This window comes from Aphelocoma coerulescens, chromosome 11 (assembly GCF_041296385.1).
Source record: "Aphelocoma coerulescens isolate FSJ_1873_10779 chromosome 11, UR_Acoe_1.0, whole genome shotgun sequence".
NCBI lineage: Eukaryota > Metazoa > Chordata > Aves > Passeriformes > Corvidae > Aphelocoma > Aphelocoma coerulescens.
In genome coordinates, this window is record NC_091025.1 from 13,022,417 (window position 1) to 13,049,421 (window position 27,005).

Below are 27,005 nucleotides of genomic sequence, written 5' to 3' on the forward strand. Positions count from 1 at the left end.
ATCCCTGCACCAGGCCTCAGGTGGGCAATCCATGAACTTAACTATCTTTTGAGCTGACTAACAATAAGAATTTCTACGCTGCCAGACCAAGGCTATTTTTAAATCAAACCTGGGCTTTCTGAAGGGTATCAGCTTCATAGATGCCCCTAGATTTCAGCAAAGACACAGATGTTGTAGCAGGCACATGCTTTGCTGAGTTTCCTATAACTATCTCAGGATCATCACCCTGAAGGATGCAGCTCAAAAAGTCTCTATTTGCAGTGTTTTATCTCTGTGTGCTGGCAAATACTATGGATCATTTAGAAAAGAGCAGGAAAAAAAAAAGGTAATGCTTTAAAAATACAAGTATAGCGCTGTGAGTGTTGATATCAAGCTGTAGTACTGGACTTGGAAACTTTTTCTTGCCCATTTTTTAAAACAAACTCCATAGCGATTTTGGCATGAAGAGTCCATGTGTGCCCTCTCTGTTGCTCAGTGTGTTGCACCTTGAGTGTTGTGCCAAGATACAGGGAGCAGAGTGGGACCAAACTTTTGTCCTCTTGCTGTATTGTCTCTGTATTACTGAAGAAGTAAAACTATCAATTTCCAAAGCATTTTAAGCTGATCATATGGAGAGAGCAGATAGAGACCAGAGTAAGAGTGTACTTGCATAGCAACTTCTTTGTTCCAACCATGGCTTAATGTGCAGGCATTTACACCATGTAAATTGGGCAGAAAATGAGCTGAGTTTGTGAAAGAAAATGGGAAGAATACAATTCAGCAGAAAACCCTGTGAAGTGCATGTGAACATTCTGCCCACAGCTTAACATCAGTGATTTTGTGTGTCTTCATTTTCAATGCCTGCTATGAAATGCCTCCAAAATTTCAGGAAATGCTGAGCCTTCACTGTCCTGCCACCAGGATTCTTGAAAAGTAGTTAGAATTGATACAAGATCTCCAGTTGCTTTGGAAAATCATGGTTCTCTGTCTTGAATGTTGCTGCTGTTTTCTTGTGTTTTTCCCAAGCTGCAGTGTTTCAGGCACTTGGGTGGCTCCTGCCCATGCTGAACATCAGCCTTGTGGACTTTGGTGTCCACACATTCAGAGTGATTAACTAGCACAGATGGAAGTGTCTAGACCTTGACTTTGATAATTATGTCTAGCATGTCTCAGAAAATGTATTTTCCTGCTAATGAAATGGGAATTATTCTTACTCTGCTGTGTATTTTGAGAGTGATTGTATTGAATGATTTGTACGTCTTCCCTGGCTTTGTTTTGCCCATTACCACAAGTTAAGTAACAGCATCTACAAAGTGGGTGTTGATACACATGGTCACCTGAGCCAACCTAGGCTTCAAGGAATGATGACAAAAATATTAAGAAACTGAAAATTCAGCTTAAGTGAATCTCTGGGTAATATTATGGACTAAGGGTGTTTTTGACTTGGTTCTCAAATAGTGAGACGTGGAAATCCCTTCACAGCCATAGCAGCCAAATCTGTTCTGGGTCTGCTATGCCCTGCCAGAGAGGGCTCACCAAGTCCTAAGGCAGTCCCCGGAGGGCCTGTCCCCAGATGGGGGTCTGTGGGACTCCTCTGCCCTCTGTGCACAGCATCATGTCCCCATATCTCCAACCAGCCTGGGAAGCCTCCTCCTGCTTCCCTGTGACTCCAGCAAAGACATGCTACTGAGAGCAAATTTCAGCTGCGAATGCTTGGCTGTTGAAGTTGACTTCAAGAGGATGAAAACATTATATTTCCTTCTAACTTCCATGGCTTCTGCTCACTGCTGAGGTTGAGGAAAAGCCAGCAGTGACACCACTTCAAATGCTGGCTCCTTAAATAACCATTTATATCCAGAAGATTAGGGCAGCCACAGAGGAACCTCTCAGCTCTTGGTTTTATGCCCATTATGGAGAGGGAGCAGAAGCACATGGAGTTTAGTGCCTCCTTACAATTAAACTTGGTGTCTGTGACAAAGCCTGATCACCTATTTTTTGCTTCAGCTTCACAGATGCCATTTTCCATCAAACCTTTGGGGCTTCTTAATGGGTGTATAGATACAGTCTTTGGTCTTTTCTGGATGTGGCTGCTTTTGCTCCTTGTTTCTCTCTGCCTCCTGTCTAGCTGGGTGGATGGATGGGTGGATGGGCAGGTGAGGATTAAGTGCTTGAGTCAGTTGATACTGCAATCAATTCCTCTTGGAATAGACTTGGCTGTTACTTTTTCTTATGGTTTAGCCTCTGAAAGATGATATTTGCTTAAAAGAGTTAAAGGAAAAAGGGAAAAGTAAGGGGAAAGGTGGTGGTAGTGTTGTGAGCAGCAGCTGCAGGGCGATGTGTCTGTGCCTAAGCTCAGGAGGCTCCATCCCACTGGCCTCCTCTTTCCATGGATATGCAGCACTGTCAGCTCTGTGGTGGGTCTGTGCAAATAGAGGGGGAGAACCTGAAACCATGACTGCAATAATATAAAGTGAATTTCAGTGCTGTTGTCTCCACGTGTAAGTTCTCTGTCCCCTTTTCAGTCATTAGGGAGCAAAGCAAATTAATGCCAACAGAGGCTGATTCAAACCTTTGCCCTCATTTAAGGGATTCCAAAAACCATGGTTTTGTTACGTGCTGGAGCCAGCTGCCCTAGAGCAGCTCAAGGACTGGAGCAGAATTTGGTGTTTGACCAACACAAAAGTCAGTGTGTTGCTAAAATTGTCAGTGACCAGTGCAGATCCATATACTACTCGTTGACTAGAACCAAATCTATCTCTTTTGTGTAGTTTTAGCAGACTGGGTTTTTTAAATCTTTCCAAGACAAAATGTAAAGAAAAAATAAAAACCTCAGCATAAAAGTAGTAATATAAAAAACTCTCCAAGCAAAACAACCAAAAAGCAGTCAAGGATAAAATAAAATTAAAACATTCCCCTTGTCTGTTTTGAGTCAGGTACATGAATTTCCAACTTGGCTTATTTAGTTTTGGAGCAAAAACCCTCCCAGGTGTATATAGATTTTGATGTTAAAACGAGACATGCATTTGTGTAAGACTTGAAATGGTATTTTGGATAACTGCATCCAGAGTTTTTCTATTATGGATGGGTCAAAATGGGAACAAGATGGTGGCTTACAGAGCACAAAATGGTAGGTGAGCCCTCAGGAGGGAGCACGCGCCAGCCAAGCCGCCTCTGCCACCATCAGGGAATAGGACCAATAATGGCTTCAATAAGCTTCTAGCTTTGCCTCTTGTTTTTCCTCTGTCATTCTCGAATTTAATATTATGTGACACGGCCTTTATGCTAACATAGACTCTGAAAAAAGTCTAACCAAGTCTCAAGTATAATTTCTCCAAAGAAACAGCTGAATTTCATGCTTCTCCGTTACTAAACACACAGATTTAAGAAAACCAGAGTGGTGCCCTTCTATGGAACACACGTTTATGGTTTGAAAACAAAGTTATATTTTTCAAGGCACTGCCTATGTAAATTATATTCTCTGTTCCTAATGCCATATGATGCTATCACTAACATCAACTTGATGCCAGAATTCCACACTGGATGGGGGGAAAAACTGTGATGAAAGCATAAAATCAAGACTCTTGTGATGCAAATGTCAGTGTTCACTGGAGCAGGTTGGCCTGAACGTACAGGGCTGGTCAACAGAGGTTGTGCTTGTGGCCTTGCAATATGGTTTGGATTCCAGTTGCAGAATTCTACAGAATGTGCATTTGAATCCAGCATAATGTGGGTGAAAGGGTGAGAGATTGTTCAGTGCATGGACTAAATAGTTTTAATCAGAAAAAAAAGACTTATAATTTAGATTTGTTTGGTGTCAGGATGACAGAGTGGGCAGGTGATGATGATAAATTTTTGCAATTCAGAAGAAGAGTTTCTGCAGTTATCACTTTCAAATGCCCATTCTGACATTAGTGTAACTACCACTGATTTCAGTAACAGCAGGATAAGGCACTTTTTTACCCAGCTTGCTGTTGGCTGTTCTCTTAGTTATTTTTAAGAATGTAAGAATCAAGTGGTTTTTATAATTCTTAAGAGGCAGAAGGTTTTAGCTACATCACTTGCAAGTGCTGAGCATCTGGCTCTGACAGCTTTCACAGTGACAACAAACCTTAAAAGCAGTTATTTGTGACTGCCATATCACAGAACGTGGTTCTACATCAAAATAGTATTTTTTAATTCTGAAAAAACTGTGAAGATATTACTGGGTTCTGAATATGGCTGATATGTTAGTATGTTAGGATGACATAAGTCAGGCAATTTTTCCTTCACAGGACAGTTCTTTACTACAATCTGTTGAAACATTCATTTCAAAAACAAATTCTATATTTACAATGGCAATTTTGCACATGAAAGTTGTAAATGTACGGAATTTCAAACGTGAACACTTACCAGGTAGTGGTGTTTAAACATCTATTAAAATTTCACATGAACTTACTGCTACCTGCTCAGGAAGAAACTGCAAACACAAATCCCATATTTAGGTTAAAAAGTAGAAAAAATCTCTTTAGTAAATTTCCATTTTATGAATTATTTTATAGAAAGCAGTAAGTTCTTTTTCAGCAGTGAAGAAGTCTGTTTTAATACATAATGTCATGCTGGACCTAGTTTTCTGATGACTTTGCTTTCCAGTTGGTTTGTTTTAGCAATCACAACTTATTTTTATTCTTTTTCAGTTGAAGAGGGTGAATCTTCAGATTTTGCTTTGACCTGGGACTCGTCAGTGACTCAATCAGGTAAATATTTTAGGTTCTTCTGATTGCAAAAACTGCCAGAAAGCTGCCAGGCTTTTTACAGGAACTGTATTTTGTATGTCACATTCCTGTCTCAAATCCAAGACTACCCACTGCAACACAATTTTTATATCAGTTCCATATGGTCAATAAAATCTATTACACACAGAGACTAATATACTCTTATCCTCCAGAGAGCCATTCTTTCTTCTTGTGGGCACACTGAAACGGGTTGTGATTTCTCCAGTATAACCACTTTGAAGTTTTCTGCAATGGGCACTGTTACACATTCATTCCAATCTAATTACATAAAAGTTGCTTTAATAGGAATTTTAAGCCTTGGTCTCAACTGGAATGTGTGTATTTCTCCTCTCAGAGGAAACTGGAAAGTACTGTCAGGGCTGGAGAATAAAAGTGGTACATCGCCATGGTAGAAAGATTTAAAATTTGAATGAGCTTTTGGTCTGCTTGACAGTAATAAACATGTGTCTGAGGCTTGTTCATCTGTGTTAGGTCAATAATTTGAATAAAGAGAGGCCCAAGAAACTGAACAGGATAAATCAAGTTTGTCTGTGTAATATGTATTGGTAACACAAACATGAGGGTAAATGTCAGATTAGATTGTGTTTCAAGTAACTAACCACATCTCAGTCACTGTGCCCCATGTAAAGATATTTTGCTGCCTGTTTTTAGCATTTATGAGATGCTTAGAATAATTTTGATTTTGAAGCCAGTAAGTCTATTTCTGTGCTCTCTCCACATTGGACTGTGCAATGGTATTCTCTTAAAAGCTCACCAATGACATGAAAACAGCTCAGAAACTGAGCAGTAATATGAAAACCAACAATGGTGTTGCATTCCCAGTTAGATGGGTTTGTAAGAGTCACAGGGAAACTGGCTCCCAGGAGACACTTTCTTACTGAAGTGAGCATCTGTCTGGTCTCGAAGGCACAAACTGCCTTTGCATGGCACTTGGTGGCCTTTCACTTTGTACCCACTGTGCTCTCAGTTGCCCTGGGTGCATCTTCTCTGGGCATTCTGGCTATTTGGAGGGGTTTGTGTTTTCACTAGTCTTTGATAGCAAATATTGCTGCTGCTGCTGCTGCTGCTGCAAACCCCCAGCTGTGATGTCGAAGGCCCCTTTGTGCCTGGAGCTAACGGTGCATGAAAAGAGCGCTCGCCAGCTCTCTTGCTTGACCTTCATCTCAAACAGCAGTGGAGTGGAGTTACCGGTGTTATCTATCACCAGTCTTGAAGTGTATTAAATTCAAAATAGGTTAAGGTTCAAAACAATGACAAAAAAAATAATTTCTGTGCACAGCAGAGTTAATTTGGGATTTCTGTTGGTGTTGGTGACTATGCCTTAAGTAAAAGACAGACTGTGGAAGGCTTTTACCAAATTAGTAGAGTCTCCATTTCTCTTTATTTACTCCCACAATTATAGCTTTCATTCAAGATGTCGGATGTGGGATAGAATGTATTGTATGCATGATTTATGGCAGCTTAAGGAAAATGTGTGTTAATCGGGGGATTTTTTTCTTAATACGTTTAGCAGCTACAGATGTCAATCTTGTATGTGTATAAAGATGTAATACCATATCCTGTCAAGACAGGATGCAGTACATGGGACACAAGTTGCAGGCTAGAATGTGATTGAGGAACTACACAGAAAAAGCTTAAAAAGCCCAAGTTTGTGGTGGTGTGGCTGCGTGGAGTCACTGGCTCTTGTGTGGTGTGGCTCCACAGCTATATTCAGTAACTGAAACCAGTCCCTCAGTCCCAGTGTGCGAGACTTTCATTATGTTCTTTTATGATCTTCCTGTTTGCATTAGCTCCAGTAGTGTGATGTTGAAGTTCAATAAAGGGTGAAAAAACATGCTTCAATTTCTTGTTTCATGCCCCTTCCTTCCTTGGCCCAAAATGACAAAATTGCCTCCCCTTCTTTGACTCCCCCAAAAGAAAAAAAACCCAAAAGGCCAAACCTGGGACTTGTTAACTCTGAAACGTTTGCCAGATGTTTCAAATTAACATATTTCTCTCCCTTCTTCTCCTGTATGTGTTTGTACATCTCTGTGTGAGTGCAAACACATACAAAATGACTTCTGAAAAATTCTGCTGGCACTCTGCACAGCTGCTGTGGGCTGGGGGAGTCATGGTCCCAGGGTTGGGTGGTATGTAGGAACAGCAAGAGCTGTTACTGGTAGAATGTAAACTTTAAACTTTTTAAAAATATATATTTATATTTTTCCGCTAGCAAAATATTTATATAGGTGCATCTGTGGGGAGAAAAGGAGCTTTTGCTGCTGTATTTTATTTTGTTCGTCTTACCAGTAGAAGCCATTCTGGAAATTTTTTCTGTAAGCACAAGCTGAGTCTGCATTCATGGGTCTTGTCCAGGTGGCTGTGATGACCATGATGTGCCAAATGTCCAGGTGGCTCTGATGTCCTTGGTGTGCCAAACATGGAGCTCCAAGCTTGGTGTCTCCTGATGGGGCTTCTCTGCCCCTGACACGTACTGAGGGTGCACAGCCTGCGCATCCCTGACCAGACCATGGCACTGGGCAAGGGGCTGCTCATGGGAGCTGCTTAGTGCAGTCCATGGAAATTTGGCTGTGAACACCATGGTAACGGAAATGCTGTGCTCACATGGGTCTGTCTGGTGATGGCTTGGTACAGGACCATCCTTCTTGCTCTGGCAGAGTGTGTGCACAAGTTGCTGTCTTCTCTCATGTAACTGCTTGTTCCTGGTGAAACCTACAAAGGCAAAATGCTTTGCAGGAATCCAACCCGTGGTGTAGTTGCACTGAGGAATTTATTTCAGTGCTTCAAATAAAGCTAGAAATAGTGTATTTTTTTTTTTTTTATGGAAACAACTTAAACGGTGTACATAATAACTTAGAGAATCAAGAAAACATAGAAGAAGCAGAGCCTTGCACCAGGGTGAATAATCTGAGTGTCCACTAGTGCTGTTTAACAATGGGTATATAGCAAATTTCCTTCCTCTTCAGGTTTTGTAAACATTTTTTCCTTAATGTAAAAGGAAGAAAAAAAGCTTTTCCTTTCCTCTCTTAATCCGAGGACTTAGTTTGTTGTTAAATAGATGGTCAGGAGTGTTTTGCTGTGTAAGAGGCAGGGATGTTTTCTGTTCCAGAGGAGCAGTGTATCTCAGTATTCCTTCCCCTGCTTTCCCCCACTTAACAACACATGCAGCCCTTGCAGCCTGTCTGTACTACTCCAAAAGTGTCACTGGGGGTGGACTGGGCAGGGTTGCTGGGGCCAGGCAAGTGCCTACCTCTGCTCTGCAAAAGGAGTTCTGGCTGCTTCGAGGCCAAGATGAAAATAAGATTCAATACTTGCAAAACAAAGGTCCGGTCAGACAAATGCTGCATTTCTGTTGCAATACATCACAAGGGTATTATCTTGAGGAGCAACAAGGGACATTTTAAAGAAGTAAAAAGTCTTAGTAAATATATAGAGAATTTAAGGCATTTTAAAGACCTATGAAAGCATTTTATATGGGAGTTGCTGGGGAGTTTCTCATTAGCCTGACTGTGAGGCCCCAGGGAATCTTGGCTGAATTGTCTGGGGCAAACAGAGCAGATTCTGTCTTCTCCTCAGGAGCCTGCAGACCTAAAAGCCTAATTTTTTTGTGTCTGCTTTTGAGGTAGCTGAAGGTATCTTGTTTTTCTCTGCAGCTACATGTTACAGTACTGATCAAGAAAGAGTTTTGGAAATAGGGAACTGTGGACCATGGTCTCAGTGCTGGGGACAAATGGCACTGGGTTTGTCTCTGTGCTCAAGTGTTTGCAGAGCATGGGTGTTCTTTGCAGTGTTTGCAACAGGAAAGGCCTCCCAGTGCCCAACCATCCATTAGCACATAACATTAGTGTAATTCAATTATAACATTCCAGAAATCATAAAAATAAATTACAGGTTGGTATTCCCCGCTTTCCCCATTAGCTCCAAATTTCCTGTCCCTGCCACCGAGCTCGCAGCAGCAGCTGGGCACACGTGTGAGGAACATGTTGACACAGCACAGCATGGGGAAAAAAACCAAAACACAACGTTTTAGGACACAGATATTTGATGTTTTTCTGTTAAGATTTCTCCCCTGTGCTTTTTTTTATACAGTACACTACTTTTGATTTTTAATTGTCTTCTGCAATTTCTTTTAAAGTTTCCCTCCTTTAAGGGAAAGAAAAGGGGAAGCAGCAGCCTTTCAGAAATGAACCACAAAAGAAAGGAAAACCACTCTGTGGTCACTCCTTTTCCTCTCTCTTATGCTTTGCATGGCATCTTCCAGCTATGTAAATCAAAATTTTCACTTGGTATCTCTAGAAGAGCAACATCTTGACACAATTTGGAGACTTATTTTTTCCGCAGGGCTACCAGAGCCCATGCTGGGGCGTTTTTAATGCTGTCTCTGCTGCTTGGGGCTCGCATTGCCTGTTCCCTCCTGGCTGTTCCCTCTGTTCTCCTCCTCTTTCTGTCTTCTGATCCCGGTGCTGCATTGTCTGCTCCCAGTGTTGAGGGTTTCTGTTCTCCTCTGTTTTGTAGAGTTGGGTTTAATTTTGGCTTCCTGGGAAAGCTGGGGTCTCATGAAGCAAACAGAGACTTTCTGCCGCAAGTATTCTTGTCTTAACTTTTTCCCATTTTCTGCTTATTGAGATAAATAACAGAAAATGTGTTCTCCCACCTCACCTTTCCCCTTGGGTAGGCCTGTTTTGCCTATGCAGCTGCTTGTCCCCTCAGCTTTCCTCCAGCACCCTGGGCTTGCATGATCCACTGCCTGGTGCCCAGGACCAAGAGCACCATCCTCACAGGGCCCCATCCCTTGTGTGGTGTCCCAGGATCCAGGGCTGTCCCTGCCCTCTGCCTGTGGACATGGGCTGTGTCAGCAGCAAGTCAGGGTGTTCAGATGAGAGAGACTCCACAGACACCAAACTCTTTTTCCCTATTCCTACATGGATCAGATTTTCTCATTTAAGTTCTAAATGCAGAATGCTGTAAGACACAACGTGAAATTCTGTGATCTCTGCTGCAGAGCACTGGAAAGGTCAGTTGCAATTCAGAGCACATTAGAAACCTGTTGTTTTGCAAGTACTCTGAAATTACCTGTCCTGAGTGCCTTCACAAGCTCAGATATCTTCTAAAAGCTGATTTCATTAGTAAATCAGTATGAGAAGATACTGATTACACTGGGTAAGGATTTCCAAAGAAATAAATCTTTGAATTTAGCAAAAAACTTAAGAGACTTTGATAACTTTTTTAGTTGAATATTTTTGTAATATACTGTGAGATGTCAACTGGTTGGCTTTTTTATGTTGGTTTTAAAAATGGCATCCTTGTCCCTGCATTACCTGTTAGATGCAGCCCAGTCAGTACAGTATGAGGTTCTCAAAATTTCAAACATCTGCTCTGGAAGCATCCAGAACCCAAAAAAATGCAAACAAGAAATAAAGCTTGGAATGTTTGTAGCTCAGGTTACTGCATTCCCCACTTATTATAAGTTGAAATTTTATTTTCCTTGGTAATGTGTGGATTTTTACGGTATCATGTTGTAATATGTCCTTTAGAAGAGAAAATAAAAACAATTCTCCTTTCCTAATTATAAAACTTATTTTTTAGCATTAATATTTTACTATTACCAATATCTAAATATTTTATTTAGATAAATACCAATTTATATATATTTATATACGTATTTAAAGAAAGTACTTTTGATAGTGTTTTGTCAAACAGAAGATGAAGCCATAGAAAGTACCCGATACTCGGATAATGTGGTGGATGAACATCCTAGACATTTTTGTACAAGATTTTTGTAGCTGGATAATACAAAAAGAAACAGTATAAGTAGTTGTAAACCGTTTCCAGATTCCTCTGTTTGTAGGTGCTCACGGCACAACTCTGTTTCTGCAGTCATGAGGGCTTCCTGTGAGCAAGCCTCTGCTCCCAGCACTCCTGGGCTCCTGGGAAGCGGCATGTGAGGCTGCAGGAGGCTGTTGGCTGGAGTGACAGGGAGGTTCCCAGGAGTCCCTGAAGTCCAACCAACATTGCACAGCTGTAGCACCTTCAGGGAAAGGAGAAGTTTAAAAATGGGATTTGTCAGCGCACGCAGTGCAGCGTGGCCCCAACACGTGCGTGTGCCATGGAAACAGCCGCCCCGCCAGTCTGCCCGGGCGTCTCTGGTGGAGCGGCGCCATAGGTGTTCCCCTCTTGTTTGGGGAGGGAATCTCCGGCAAGAAGGAGCAATCTTCAGATGTGAACACAGCATGGGTGTCAGTATTTAAATTAGAAGCACACACCTGTGTATTATGGCGTTTCCTAGAAAATACTTACTATTAAAAATGTTAATTGGGAAAATTATAGCGATAGCACAGAGGAGGAGAATTAATTTCCATGGTACAAGAGGCGAGGAAAGAAAAGCTCATTTCAAAGTGAGCTATCGAGTGCTCCCCCTACCCCATCACCCACCCCTTGCCAGACTTCTTAAACAGAGCAGCTTTCCAGCATACATTGCCTTTAAAGGAAGCTGAGCAAGTGTAGTGCATGGCAGCATGTCCTTGGTGCCCAGCTTCCCAGTGCCTAAAGCTAGCCCTCCTAATTGCTACAAGCTATATCTGTAAAAGAGAGTATTTCTGGAGGCTGCAGGGTCACAGCCTCACCTGGCCTTGTGGATAAGGCCCCAAGGACTGGTGTGCACTGGGATGCCAGCAGTGTATCAGGACTGGTAATGGGCAGCAAGCTTTCAGTTAAATCTAGGAGTATCTCTGGGTCATCGGGATAACCTCATCTGAAGTCTTGTGAGCTTGGTGTATGAGCTTGGTGTGGAGTTGCTGTGGCTTTGGGGATGTTCCCATAGGGTCTTCTGCCAGCAGCATCCTGCCAGAGATACAAACATGCCTCCAGCACGAAGGGTTGCATACTGATGTTGTGAGGTGGGCAGGGGATAACAGGATTTTTCTCCCTGTGACAAATGGTGCTTTTTATTTAAAGGTGTGCCTGTTGGCACTTTATCTGCTAGGAGATTGTAACACTGTTTAATTTCCTAGCACTGACTGAAGGAGGTCAATCATTTTCATGGGTGGATCATCAAGAGCAGCTTTCTTGGCTCTCCAGGGCTTGCTTGGTCTCCCCCAGGCATGAACATCCTGCTGAAGGATCTGCCATTGAGCTGGAGTGAGCACTGGAGGTGAGGAAGGCACAGTATAGCACCTTCCCATGTTCTTCATCTCTTCCTGTGTTTCTTTCACTGGCACTACCTTGTTCTCCCTTGCTGCCCAAGCGAAGGGCTGTGATTAGATAACCATTTTTTGTGTTTTTGGATAAAAGTTGTATCTGTTGTTTACAATAACTTTCAGGGACACAACTAGGAGTAATGGGCTAAGGTAAAGCAAAGGAAACGCTGGGCTGAATATCAGGAAACCTTTCCAGGTAGTGGGATCTAATAGCCTGGTGTTATTTTCCATTACTTTGGTAATTTACAAACTAGACTGGACAAAGTGCTTGAAATTACACTGTAGGAATAGTCTTACATTAGCAGAGGGATGGATAAGATCACCTGATAGACCCTTCTCATCTCTAATTGATCCAATTCTGCTGCACTCTGGATTTGCTAATCTGCAGATTTGAGCAGACGGAATGGTCAGGCAATTTGTGCTTTCTAGAGCTTATTTCAGTAAATATTTTTATGCAGGATCTCAAAGCACTTTGCAAATGCTGATTAAGCCCCCCAACCTAGTAGGAAGCCTTCCTTGTGCCACATATCCACACTACTTTGCATTATGCAGCGTGCACAATACTGCAGGTTGACCTTCCCCAAAGGGCTCTGGCTTTGGAACTGATGGGCACTTGCCAGCCCATCTTGCTTTGAGTAATTTCTGCAGGTCAGTGGCTTTGCTTTTCCAAATCTACCTTTCCTGGCTAGTAGGAGTGGGGGAGGATGAAGCCATGCTGCCGTAGGAAGGAATTGCAGTGGGTTTCACCTTTGTGAAAGCAGACAGCTGGAGAGTTAAACAAAAGTCTCCTGGTGAACAATTTCTTTGGTTTTCACAGAAACTTGTTCTCCTTTGACTGGTTTATACTTTGTACCAGTTGTAACTGGTAGCTCAAAGCTTCCAGCCTGAATAAATGTAGAACAAGAATAGTAGAATATATTATGTTGGCCTGTTGTTTAAACAAGAAAAATCAATAAAATATAATGCCACAGTGGTGGATCCCCAGTTATCATTCTTCTTAAGAAAAAAATAAATCGTGGCAGTCGTGAGAATGGGGTTTTATAAACAAGGTTGTAAAAGAAAAAAAAAATAAGTGAAATAAACAAGCTGCACTGCTTTGTGTTCTGCGCTAAGAACATTGATATGAAACTCTGCAGTGAAGAAATGCATGAAATTTATGATGCTCTGCCCAAAAATCTTTGCTTATTCAGTACAGGAAACTAGAATCATTTGGGTTGGAAGGGACCTCTAGTGGGTCTTGCTCAACATTGAACTGACTTGTAAAAGTTTAGTAGCCTTTACCATGGTATTTTTGGTTAAATTATCTTAAGCTGTTTAGCTTACCATGGACCAAGAGTCCCAGTATTGTTACTGTAGTATAAAAATACGTAGCAAACAGAAATTAAGGCCGTAATAGAAGATATGTTTGCATTTCTGTCATTTAATGTCTAAAGTAGCGTTTTTCCAGTCTCACTACAAGGAATTACGATGTCACTGTCAAAGTAAACCAAGCTCATCTCATAATCTTGCATTTGTTGTGTATAAATTCAAATGAGAAAACTGTTAAATGGGACCATTTATAATGAGATTTGAGATACCCTATAGCTCTCACTTAGAGACAAGTGACCTTTGTCTTCTTTGGGGCTGAGTAACAGCGCGATGAAGATTTAATAGATGTGTGCAGAGACCTGGCAGGAGATTGGGGTGTTACGTGGAAGAGGCGCTCAACGTGTCTTGCTCTACATATTTTTGAATTCCTTGCACTTGGGACTGGAATGCTGCCTGTTGGTGTGTGCTGCTACCCATGCCTCCTTTCTCCCTTGGATGGCTTTGGTGTTTGTTAGTAGAAATTATTAGACAGTTACAAAACACTAAAGAGAAAAACCCACACACTTTGCCTGGAAACAGTCTGTGTTGCATATAGCTCTGACAAGATCAAGCCTCTAATTAAATTATCTGGCACGTGGGCAATTCAGTTCCGAGATCTGCTGAGTTAATGTGTAGCCATTAGCTCATACAGCCACCAACTCAGAAGTACCAAAGAGACAATTTACATAGGGCCACAGCGTGTTTTAAAAAATTCTGGTGAGTTGTGAAGCCTGTAATGTTAATTGCCAGTTAGCACATTGTAATTGCTGTAATTATTTGCAAGTAAAATGATGTAAGGGACTTAACATTGTACTTTTCTTTAGCACTTCACATGTTGGTGATCCACTAAATCTCCTACTTAAGAGTTTTGCTGGTTATTTTAAGAGCTTGACAGCCACTTGCTGAGGTCTGATCTCACCCACAAGCTTGCCATTCTGCCTGTTGGCTTTAATACTGAGCGGTGGCTCTCTGAAGTCTATATTAAAAAAAAAAGGCAATAAAATAATAAATGCAAATGTCTGCTGCTGACCAGTGAGAGCATAGCCAGCCCTGCAGCTGGCCATGCTGGAGCCCAGCTGGGAGAGAGCCCTCAGCACAAATTGCCAAGTCTATTGCCTCCCACCGCCACTCTGCGGAAGTGGGCCAAAAGCTCCTCCGTATGGGATTAAAGGGATGTGTAATAGATTAAAGATCAAAAATGTTAATTAAGAAATGGTCTTTTCTAATAAGATGCCTTCAAGGGCATGGTACCAAAAATGAGGCAATATCTCATTTTGGCAACAGCTCAGGGTCGTAATGAAGCTGGTGCAGGGGGGGCTAAGGGGAGAAAGAAGGGACACCTCCTATTCAAGGCAACTCCTTCAGAAGGGGTAAATCAATTAGCAGTAAAAATGTAAACATGTGAGTCAGGATGACATTACTCTGAGAGCTGCTGAGCAACATGGATTTAGAGGTACACATTTTAGCTTGGCCTTTCCTTGAGGATAAGTTGGTAGTTTGCTACTGATAAACAAGGACTCCTTCAGTTTACTGGTGTTTAAGAATCAGCCTGGTAATTTGGCTGAAAATAACCAGTCTTGTTGAAAGCTTTGATGCATTTGCAGTGAATCTGTTCAATATATTTTAGTGATGTAATAATCTAGATCTAGAAAGTTCACCGCCTTTGTTACTGGATTGAAATTTGTAGGCGTAGTGTTTGGGTAAAGGCTTATTTCTCTTAAGAGAAGGGGAGAGCCACCACTCTGAGCTCTCGTGTTTCAGGCTTCTGCAGGGGGGGGAGGTTTATGTTTTACAAATAAACTGATATGCAAGTGTTACTTATGTGTTTCAAACCCAAAAGGTGCTTTTGAGAGCTGTGAAATTTTATTGCATCATTATGACTAAAGGAAACACACTTTTCCTTAAACTTGAGCAGTCTAGTCAGTGAGTTCACTGTTACACTTTCTTAGTAAACTCATCAAAACTCTAAAAGGAAAACTCGGATGTTTGGCAGTGTTTTTTCCTTGTGGTAGAATGATGGGATTACACATGCCACTTCATCCCACAGTTTCCCCTCTAAGTGCCTTGATACTGCAAGCTGAAGCATTTCTGAAGCAAGTTATTTGCCAGCATAAAATGGTGGGACCCCGTAGGCAAATTTCCTCCTATTGGTTGGATGTTTTTGCTTGGATAAAGAAAACCACTGGCATGGTGAGATCTCCATGTAGTGTGTGTATGTGTTTTAAGGCTCTGACTGTTGTTTGCACCAAAGCCAGAGAGGATTTTCAATTTGAGAGAAATGTGGTGGGAAGGCACTTGCTGGCCATGTCCCTCTGCGCATATAGTGAGCTGGGGCCGACTGAAGCACCCTGGTAGAAAAAGCCCTCTGACAAGGGTTTGAAATTTAGATCTGTGTATATTTTATTTTAATCAATTGTGTTCTCCTTGAGAGGAGGAATGATGGTTTTCCCTGGTTTTCCCCTGAGAGGTTTTTTGGACCCCTTGAGCTGGGCATGATGTAGACTTGTGCTTATTGGTATTATTTAGCTTGGATAGGGGCTATAGGTGACTTAAATGACGCTAAATTCCTGTGCCCTGACTTTGTCAGATGAGTAAATACAAATGGAGATAGTGGTTGTTTCCATTCACAGAAAGAAAGTTGGAGAACTATTTCTTTCTTATTCAAATAAGATGTTTTTGTGGTTTGTAAATGTATTGTTTTGACAGACTGATTAGTTTCATCTTGATTTCACTTATGGTTTTTGTTAAAAGAAATGTGTAACTTGGTCTTGAATTAGCATTCTCCTAAGAAGAGCTGTGTCAGGCCATTCCTGCTGACACATCAAGGAGATGCTTTATCAAGGAGATAAAACTGTAGCAACCAAAAGATCAGTGTGTTTTTCTGATTATAAAGCTTGCTTAAGTCTATAAAACCATGTTCTGAGTTGCAGTGTTCCTCTACATAATTTTGACAATATTAAAGAAAGATATCTGTAGTTTGTCCTTCTTCTTTCAGTGACAAAAGGGAAGATTTCAATTTTGCATTGTTCATTTAATCAAATATTTGCAGAAAAATGGTCAGTTCATAGTGCTGTCATTGCTTTCTACACAGTGTGTCCATTATTGGAACTGAGAAAATGTGGGCTTAAATCTTGATACCAATTCATATCAGACTCTGTGTGATTAGCACAGAAGTCCAGAAGACCATTTATTCCGGTAAATGAATGAGAAATGTTCTGTGTAAAAAGCATTTGGCTTCTCTTCCTTGTTCATATTAAACAAAATACATTTATTGCCAAATTTCCACAGTAACATCCAAGAAGCATAAAGAAAATCAACAGGGTTAGTGAGGTATAACTGAGAGCAGCATTTGGTCTATAATCTTATAAAAGAAAGGTTGTTCAGTAAAAATGTACTTTTTCTGATTAAGGTGAATTTCAGGCAGAAACCTTGCATCAGTTTGTAATAGTCAGATTGGTAAAACAATTTCCAGACATGATGTTTGTGAAACCCACATTTTTTTCCTTTTTTTTTTTTCATTATATACTATGTGTACAGACAGCTGCAGTGTTGAAGACATGAGGGATATCACTTCTGCAAATGCTCTTTGGAACTCAGGGTTTATGTTGTGACGAAAAAGCATAGATGTTTCTGTATAAGAGAACTAAATTTTGCTTCATTTTTCTCCCTTATTTCCAAAAAGCGATGCTCAGTGTCCATGGTGTTGTGTATGTGAAATTAAATAAGAGTTGGTGTTGCTCTTTCTCCAAAATGGTTTTTAAAAACTGGTGACTTTTTAGTGGATTTTTTATGTAAAGAGGTTGTAAACCTGTTGTATTTTAAGTGTCTTTCTGAGTTGTAGACAAACAAGCAGCTACACCACAGGCACTGGAAGAGCAGCTGAGCCATCAGTGAACTATTAAATAAGAAAAGACATCGTAAGAGTTAAGTGATTTTTAGCTTGATCCTGTAATGGAATAATTTAAAACCATCTCTGGTTAATGAACTCTGCGGCCAGGTGGCATAACTGGCCAAGGATGTAGGAAGTGGAAGTGGCTGAAAAATAGACTCCTAGCTGTGATGGCTGTGAGAGCAGTGCAAGGGGCCAAAGCAAAACCCTAACCCCTTTTTCTGCACCCACCGCAGGCTGTTGAAAAAGCCATTGAGTAGGATGAAGTTGTCAACTGTGCATCTTCCTGCCAGTCAGCAACTAAAACACAAATTTCCTAATGTAAGGAAAAAAGTTGGGACTAGGTCCCTCCCAAAAAAGTGCCTTTTAAGAAAAGGGTAATTTTGTTATGGTTACTACTTTTTACCTTGGCAAAGTACACAGGGAATGGGGCTGCTAAAGTGCACATCAACTAAATTAGGGTTAATTAGAAGTTCTCCCAGATAGCTGGTGCTTCATCAGCAACAAAGCAGCATGTAAATAAATCTAATTTCTCTCCAAATAAACTCTTCACAAGCTTAATTACAACAGCAACAATATCTCCCCCTACCCCCCCCCTTTTCATTAGAGGGAACGGCTCATTATGAGCAATATCTGGTGAGGGCTATCATGAGCAGTCCAGAGCTGCCCCTCTCACAGGTGTCCTTCGAGGCCAGGAAGAAGTGGAGGAACTTCCAGCATACCTGGAAGAGCCCAATTAAGGTAATTCATGAGAAATTTGAGAAGCAGAAAGCACTGATGAAAAAAAAAACCAAAACCACCACCACCACTATATTCTGGAGAGACTTTGTTAATTATTTCAAGTATTTCCACTATTTGGATTATTGGCCATCTTAATTTCTTCACCTTTATTACTCATTTGCTAGCAAATATATGAACTTTGGGTTTTATCTGTCCTTTTTATTCTTTTTTGCCATCCATCATCCTATGCTAGATCCAAGGGCTCTGCCAGTTCGTGTTGCTGTGTACACACCGCTGTCTCCTTCTCTGACACTTGGGACATGCTGAATGAGAGGAGGGGCTGAGGGAGACCAGACTTTAAAGTCATTTTAGCTTTAAGTCTTTTAAATGTCTTTTCACACTTTCTTTACCACATAGGACTAGAAGAAAAAATGCAGGAAGGTATTAGGGAAAAAAGTGTTATCACTGCTAAAAGGATCACCACGCTGGAGGACTAGTGTAGCTCACTGCTTATTCTAGCAATAAATAGCTGAAAACCTCCATCCAGAAATTAGTTATCACAGGGAAAGTGCAAACCTGGGTGCCAGTTTCAGCTGGGTGCAGAAGTGCTCTGCTGAGGGCTCATTCAAAGCTATTAACTTATTTCATTTGGTACTTGATTCATTGTCGTCTGTGATTTTTTTTTTTAATTTTATTTTATTTCTAATAATGTTGAAGCCAATGAATTCCTTATTACACAGTGTCACGTTTCAGCCGATCCTAAATTAATAAATGAGCAGCAGCAGAATAGCATGCAGCACAATTCTAACAGCATGAGCTGCACAGAAGTATATTTTACTTAGCTCCAATTTAAATACTCTGCTTTGCTCGATTTAATTATGTGAAATTACTGAATTAATGGCTTTGTCAAGTGAAACGTGTAGGACTTCAGAGTTTGGTATTAAGGAAAGAAATTAGAAAGGAAATCTGAGGTACATTAATTTTTGTATGTGGGCTTGTTTTAAACACAAACTGAAATTTAACTGAGCCCACAGCCCAAAATCACATAGCTTTAAGCCCAGGGAAGAGAGAATGAGCAGGAAGTGGCAGGAAACTTCCCGAGTCATCCCTTGTTGGCTTGTGGTGATCTCCTGAGTGTATCTGCTGGGCAGGTTCGGTGTGTGTTTGTGCAGCAGGGGCTGGCCAGGGGCATGTGGGAGGGAAGGCTCTGCAAAATCCAATGGTTCTCTAATAACTTGGCCACCTGTTAAATGCCCTTTCCTGTGCTGCACACTATGGTTTTCTTACCTCTTTTCTGGTTGAGAATCTTGTTATAACAGTTGCTTTTTTTCACGTTCATTAACTGAATTCTTTTGCTGTGGTTTGAATCCCTGCACCAAGACACGGTGCCCAGCCTGGTGCTTGGTTGTGCAGAGATGCACAACGAGACCTGAGGGTAACATTTCTGAAAGCTTGCAAGCCCTGCTCCTCTGAAGCCATTTGGACATGTAGGTGCCTAACTCTCATTAATTTCCAATTTCATGGTTTTTTACTGCAGTCTGTTGCCACTTGTGAGTATTAGGCCCTTAAATCACTTGGGTTACCTACAGATGTCCCTCCCAGCCATAGCTGGAGCAGTGTAAAGGTACTGTTTTCCCAGTTTCTGCTCGCTGTGCTGGCAGTGCCCAGCATGGAAGGCTCCCCTTGAGCAGCGGTGTGAGCCTCTGCCAGCAGTAACTGGTCGCAGAGAGACTTGAGCATGGGCTTGGGAAAACATGGCTTTTCCCTCAGGTGTGTTTGTAACACTTTTTTTCCAGAGCAAGCCATATCTGTAGAGAGAAAGCCAGGGAGGTTTCTTTCCTCCAAAGATGATGCAGGGTATTTGATCAGGCCATTAAAACCCACAACTAAGTTGTGGTCCAGGTTCAACCCTCTGTACCCTGGATAAAAACAGGAGTTTTACCCAAGAAGCTAGCTCCACAAACCCAGCCCCACAGAAGCCTCTCAAGTCTTTAATCACAGTTTTGAAGACTTCCAGGCACAGTTGTAGCAGAAGTGGGTCCCTTCTGTGCTCCTTCAGCTGCACATTTGTCATTCCCGGTGGAAAATGATCCAGGCAGGTTCTGAGCAAACCAAGACCCATGAGAAGGTCAGTGAAATAATTATTGCTTTCTCTAATTTGCCTATGTGTATTTTTCTTCCTACCCCAATACGTTTTTGCTCTTGTTCCATTTTTTCCCTCTGTATTGATTCCACCCCTTGCTTCCTGACAGTTTGCAAAGGGCTTTCTTACCCTCTCAGTCCTAACATTGTGGGATTTTTATAGGTATAAAAGGAGGAATGTAAATGCTACCTGTAAGATCCTAGCGGTTTGTGGTGTGAAAGTCATTCCTTTTCAGCATAACTTTTAAACGAATCTGTATTTCAAGTATGGGAAAAGAGCATTTTGAATGGAAATATATTCAGGGGCCTAAGAGGGTGTTTTGTATGGAGGCCTTGCTCTGCTTACATCTTGTTCCTGTGTGCATACACTGAGGGCTGTACACTGAAGACACGAATTCTTCAGGACCAGAACTTCCATGCAGGTAGGACAATTCAAAGTCCTGGACCTTATGTAGGAACAATAAAGGAATCTGCATTTTGAATTAGGCAAAGGGGTTTTAGAGATCAAAATACATAGTGGCATTTATCACTTATGGTAAATTACATCATCTGTGATTTTTTTCTCTCTTTGAAAATCAACAGGTTTATTTTAATAAAGAGTTCCAGCAGCTGCTATTTTGAGCAGAACCAGTCAATACCTTATTTTTGCATTTGATATGCAGCTGCAATAACAAGCCACATGTGAATTTTATTAAGCCTTCTGAATTTTCTGTCTGTTCAGGGAGCTATAGATTTAAGTTTTGCAGATATCTGGCTTTACCTTGAAGTAAAAAAGTGCCCAAACAATCAAAAAGCCACAAAAAGAAAAAACAACAAAAAAAGAAAATCGTTCACAGCATTTCCTCAAAGAAAGGAAAGGGTTTGTCATGCCTATAGATTAAAATGTGATTAAGAAGTCCCGTGTTAGCTGTGAGTGGAATTCCATAGAACTGCTGGAAACAGAATACTTTTCTTCAACAGAGACTTTAAAAACAATAAGTTGAGTTTTATTAAAATATTCATATGCCTAAAGTTAAAGTGCCATTTTTCTTCTCAAAAAGTTATATGTATTTATTAGAGTATGATGGTCAATATTATTTAGCAGTTGTATGTAAAAAAGTGAAAAGCACATTTTTATGAAGAAGTGCACTGCTCTTTGAACTTAATACTTGCTGCATCCTAATTTCCTTGTGCATATAAATGAACTTTATATTTAAAATGCATGCATCTAAAATGGATTTTAGATCTGGTTTGATTTGAACCTCATTATTGGAACTGAAGTTGGGAGTTACTCCCATTCAGATGCACCATAGGAATCTGGAGGTGGACAGCAGCATCTTTTTTCAGAGGCAGATAATCTGTTGCATGGCAATCACACCTCTTGAGTAAGTGGATAGAGTCTTCTGCAGATGACTGTGGAGCAGTTTGGGTGCAAGCACATTTCCTGATTTGGATGTCCCAGAGATGTACAAAGCACATCTACTGGCTTTTGAGCCTGTCCTTTCCAAGGAGGAGGCCCCAGTATAAAAGAGGGGTGCTGCTCTCCTCGGAGCCCTGTGGGGGGACAGTGTCTGTGCCCTGGCCCTGGGAAGGCACCCAGGGGGTGACCATGGTCAGTAACTGGGCAGTGTCCCACAGTCGGGTGTGTTCCAACCAAACACTTTGGCACGCTCTGGACTGCTCCGCTCTCTGCCTTTTGTTGGGTTCCCTAAAATTCACTTACAATGCTTTTTGTGTCGGAAAAGTGTTTACATCCCATATTTATCCTGTTAAACTGGCTGCCAAACACTGAAGAGCTGATAAACACTATGTGCTGTTAACACTATAAAGTACAATCCCACTGCTGCTTGCATGCAAATAAATAATAATAACTCAGCTCTTTGTCCGCTTTTTGGTGTGTAAGTGCATTTGTCACATAGCATAGTAACATCTAAATCATTTTAGTAAAAGCACTAGAAAGGCTGAAACATTACCTGCAGCTACGATTAAGAGGAAATTTTACTGTTTGGTGGTGTTTATATGATTTCCTTATTTGATTTTTTTAAAAAACACTTTTAAAATGATGTGATGCGTAATCACTGTTGCTGGGTTTCACTTTTTAAAAATTTTTTACTGAGTTATTTCACCTTCCTAAGGACTGAGGGATTGGCCTGTAGGCTAAAAGTTACTGTGAAATACTCATTAAATCTTTTCTTGCAGCCATTACCGACACAGATATCTTTTTAATGCGCTTGGTCAGTTTTGAGGTCACTATTTTTGTTACTACCCATAAATCAGTAGCAAGTATTTTTAGTGTCATCAGTGAAAGGTTAATAGAAGGCCATAATTTTCAGACATACCTCTTTCGATTAGCTGCTCAGAAATTTCCTTAAAAAGGGGGTGTAAATTCTTCTACTCCACAAACTGGAGACTTTGTCTGAGTCCAATTTGTGAATAAATTGGAATTGTCTTTCTAACAGACTCTTTGGAAGGTGTGGGGTTGCCTTCAAGGTAATGATTTAAACATAAACTGACCCTTGATGAGGGAGCTGGAGTTTCACTTTAATGTGTTTCTGCAGTTTGCCTTCAGTGCCTTCAAATTCCACACAAATAATTCCTTCATAACAAGTGCCTTTTCAGAAGATGTATGCTGCTGACAGTTAATATAAAATTATTGCCCCTGAATGCATTTTTGTAATTACTTCCCAGAGAACTGTCTTTGTGTTAGAAGACATTTCACACTTTAGTAACATAAGTGTTTGGGGAGAGCATGAGTAATAATTACAGGCAGTCTTTCAGTGAAAATAAACCTAAAAATTATAAAAAAAGCTAATGTTAAAGTTGGTTAGAGACAGTGAGGAATTTATTCATCACATTATGCCTGTCTGTATATTTTCCAAGTTTAATAACCCTTCAGTAACGAAACTTAAAAAAGCCATAAAGAACAGAGAAGCTGCTTTCTAATTTTTAAGCAATAATGAAAAGTGACATGCTACTAGAGACAGAATAAAGAAACTTAATCTGAATGCTCCTGTAGGAAATTTCTGCTATAATGGAAAATGAAATGGCTCAAATGGCTCACAGTTTGATCAATAAAAAAATTAACAGCATTTATTAAAAGGTTTCTCTAGTATGTTGATTAAACGATACTATGGAAGTCTTGATCCAAGAAAACCAGGGTTGTAGGGTGAGTCTGTGTATGTGAATGTGATGTGTAAGAATCATTGACTGAGCAAAGCCTAATGGGTTTCAGGTTAGATGCTGGATGTAAATAGATGGGTCTAGAGAGCTTGGAGCCAGGACCATCTGTATAAATAGACATTGCTCTGGTAGTTGCTACACACAGCAGCAAGGTTGGATTTGCATGGAGGCAAAGATGGCAGAGTCTTGCTTTCACAGGACAAAACAGGGCAGTTGTGTCTCTATAGCAGAGATAACTCTGTAGAGATGTAGGTGGGCTCAGGTGGAAGCAAGGCACTGCAAGGCAAGAGGTTTACGTGTGTTTCCCATTCTGCGTGTGAAACCTGTGACAGCTACAGCAAAGGAAGGTACCATGAGCTGCCAGTCCTCTGGTGTGGGTTCCTGCCACTTTCCATGCCTTTAAACTCCAGGTAGACACTTGAGGTTTTCTTAAACTGCTGCTAATTTGAGAAAGTCGCATCCTGTCTGAAGGAAGATGGACGTTTTCCCTGACAAGTGTTGGTGTTTGTAAGCTAAGAGAAAGCTGCTGAGAGGCAGTGGTGGGATGTGCAGGGCTGTCAGCACCAGTTCTGTGAGTAGTACAGGGCTGGCAGAAGCAGGAACAGTGTTGGTGCTGGCAGCAGTTATTCCTGGGGTGCTTGGAACCCCTTTCTCAAAGAGTGTGTGTACCAGCAGATGTAGAAAGAGGTGCTGTACCCTACTAAATTAGTTTTTCTTTGCCAAGTTGAAGAATGCTGAGAACTGTCTATTTACTTAGAAAATAATATGATTTAATACGATTTAATATGTACTGGAGTGTAATAAGGCTCTGTTGTGAAATGTTGTCATGTGTGCTTCCTAAAGTCTCTGACTTTTGTATATTTTATTGTTAACACTGTTCACACAAAATAGTATTGCTGGTATAATCTGTGGTTTATCCCATGGGTTATTATGCAGAGATACCCAGCACTGAGCACTCTCCCTCTTCCTTTGCCTTTCCAAAAGCAGCTGTTGTAGCCACCGTTGCTGCTTGTTGATGGAGGCTGCTGTCAGAGCCAGACAAATGATAGCTCGCAGAGGCTGCAGTGGCCATAGCCCTAGGAGGGCATGAGGAGGTAACAATATGCAATTTTCATGGTTCGAGGGTAGCCTTATCCTACTGTTCTTCATTACAGTACTGCAGTGAGATCAATTTTGTTAAGTTGTAAGTCTTAGGAGGCCAACACCATTAACTACATGCTGGATCAAATAATTTTTTTGGTATTATGATTGTTTTTTTCCCCTTGTTGAGGGTAGGAAAGATCTGATGCATGGATCTCTTCAGCCTGAGAGGAGCACTGCATGGCAACTGAGTGTCAGCAGGATTGTGTGCCTGCACTTTGCTCGCTCTGCCCTGTCATGTAGTCATCCCATGTGATTCACCATTGCATGCATATACTGTGGTGTTTCACGCATTATTCCTTTCTGGCTCTTTGTTTTTCAGCTAGGCACCTTTTTTCTTTACCACATGTGGTTTGACACCATGTGAAAGTAGTGGTATGATAGAGCACCAAACCTGCTTGCCTTTGATGCACATAGTGATGATTTGATGTGTGGAATGAGCTGCCTTTGATACCTGGTCCTGGTCCTAGGGCTGGGATGCAATCCACGCTGACCTGGTTTGCTCGGCTGGAGCAGATTTTTGGCAGCTTTGTGTGGGTATGGTTGCAGAGGTTACAGCAGCTCACAGGGGGGCCCTGGCCCCTTGAGGGGCAGCACACACACATATCTGTGCTCCAAATGGAAGTGTTTAAAAAAGACAGTTTTTGAAATGTTGAGGAGCTACAGAGTGGGAGTACCCAGCAAAGGCAAAACTTCACCCTATGATGAAGATTTCAGTTTAAGTTTGTTTGTGATTTAATTACTGAAACACTAGTGACTTTTTTGGCATTTGTTCATTCTTTGATCACAAGTACAGAGAACTTTGGACTCTCTTTCTGTGTTACAGTGCTAAAGACAACACTAAAATGTAACAAACCACATAAAAGTAGAAACCTCCCCCACACTGATTTGGCATTTGACACTGAGCAAAACATTCACTAACGAACGTTTAGATTAGGCTTTTCCTTTAAGTCATTTGTCTCTTTTGTTCTCACTTCCTAATTATGGATGAAATTTCCTTTCCTTTTGTCTTGCTGGGGTAGCCCTGTGGCCTCAGGGCAGGAAGGCTGCACCCCTGGGTGGGCACCTCTGGGCTCTGCCAAGCCCCAGGAGGTGTCAGTTGTTTGCCAGCACCCATTACTCCTCCAGCAATTAGCTTTTATTTCTTCAGTACCGTGTACTTTTATCACTTGTCCTGCATCTCAGGAAAACTTCTAGAAATAACCATAGTCCTTTGTGAGACCTTTGTTTGTTTTTGTTTGGGCTAAGGTAGGGAGTGAAGAGATGCCTCTTTTCTGCTCTTCGTTTTATGTTTTGCCTTCCAGCTGTCAGACCTGGGCAGTGCATGTGCACGTGTGTGTAGATGTTTATGTGGTGCTTTGCAGAGTATAACTTTGCAGCCTTAGCTCTGTGTGACAAAGTTGCTGGGATAGAAAGTGCTGCCTAGCACTGCATTAGTGGGTGCCTGCTGAAAAGAAGCAACTCTTCATGGAAGCCCCATACTTGGACCTATTTAAAGCCAGGCATGACCCTGCACTAAATAGAATGTTCCTAAGAGCAGTCCTAGATTTAAAATAAATCCCAGGTTCAAAAAGTCCACAGGCTTAAAAAACAACCTAAAGAAAAGTCCCAGAAAATTTACTGGCACAAAGATAGGCTTGCCAGCCGTGTATTGTGTTGATAAAATAACAAATTTAAACTGTCCATAAGTGATTCCACAGATGAAAAAATAAGCTGATGTTGGTTTCTTTTGCATTTTTCTGGCTCATGTATTGCAAGGTGTTACCTATTTCCAAGTGTTTCAGTGGAAATTGTAGGTAGGCATCAGCATCTTTTCCAGTGTGGCTCTGGCCTTGCTTTGCTTTCAGTCCTGCCCCACTAACCAAAATCCCCAAAGCAGTTTGCTGTGCTCTTGTGACTGGGCTGTCACTGTGGTCCTGGGCTGAGGCTGTGCCATGCTGAGCTCCAAGCACAGTCCCAGTCTGGCAGCAGGGCCATATATCCCTCTCTGAACTGGAGCAAGTTGGAAATCTGCTCTTGACTTCAGCGAGGCCCAAGCTGAACATGGTACATGTAATCCATTTTCAAATATTTGGCTTTAGGAGTGCGTTGTTCCTGTAACAGAGCTGTTCTGAATGCAGCTCAGAAGGCATTTCACTGACTGCAACTTTCAAACTGGGCCTTTGGGAATTCACTTTTTCAGCTTTGCCAAGTTTGCCACATTCCTTGGACCACCAGGTCAGGCAGGAACACTCCCAGTTCTTGCTATGTCTCCTTTGAAATAGTAACTTTCTAGAGCATAAGCTGGCTTGTATAGAAAAACCAAGAGTCATTAACAACATTAACTTTAGTGGCAATTAGAATAACATATTCCTGACTGTTGGCCAGATTGTTTAGGTCATAGGGTAAAATATTCTTCTTGTGTAAAGCCCTGCAGGCCTTCTACTGTTCTACGGGGGGAAAAAGGCGGGAGGGTGAGGGGGCAAAAAAAAAAGGAAAGAAAAAACAAAAAAGCCCCCCCTGCCCTGTTTCCTGACATTGCTGGTAGTGAGGTGCACTTTTAAGACTGACTTCTCAAATTGTATCTTCTCTTACTTATAAAAGAAGATTGTTAGAACCACCATTGGATATGGCAGGGTCATTTAGAAATTACTCCTAACAAGTGTTACGCCCTCAATTGAT

At 41.3% G+C, this 27,005-nt stretch overlaps 1 protein-coding gene across 6 annotated transcripts in view; it reads left to right on the top strand.

The window, feature by feature from the left end:
* ZNF423 (zinc finger protein 423) overlaps positions 1-27,005 on the top strand; it is a 227,762-nt gene that overhangs the window by 36,713 nt on the left and 164,044 nt on the right. For 5 of the 6 annotated variants that reach the window (XM_069026874.1, XM_069026875.1, XM_069026878.1 and 2 more), the window contains exon 2: positions 4,653-4,712. In XM_069026874.1, coding sequence (XP_068882975.1) covers positions 4,653-4,712 — 60 coding nt within the window. Of the gene's footprint in view, positions 1-4,652; positions 4,713-11,807; positions 11,902-27,005 lie in introns of those variants that run through there. The other variant, XM_069026877.1, reaches the window with a different exon arrangement.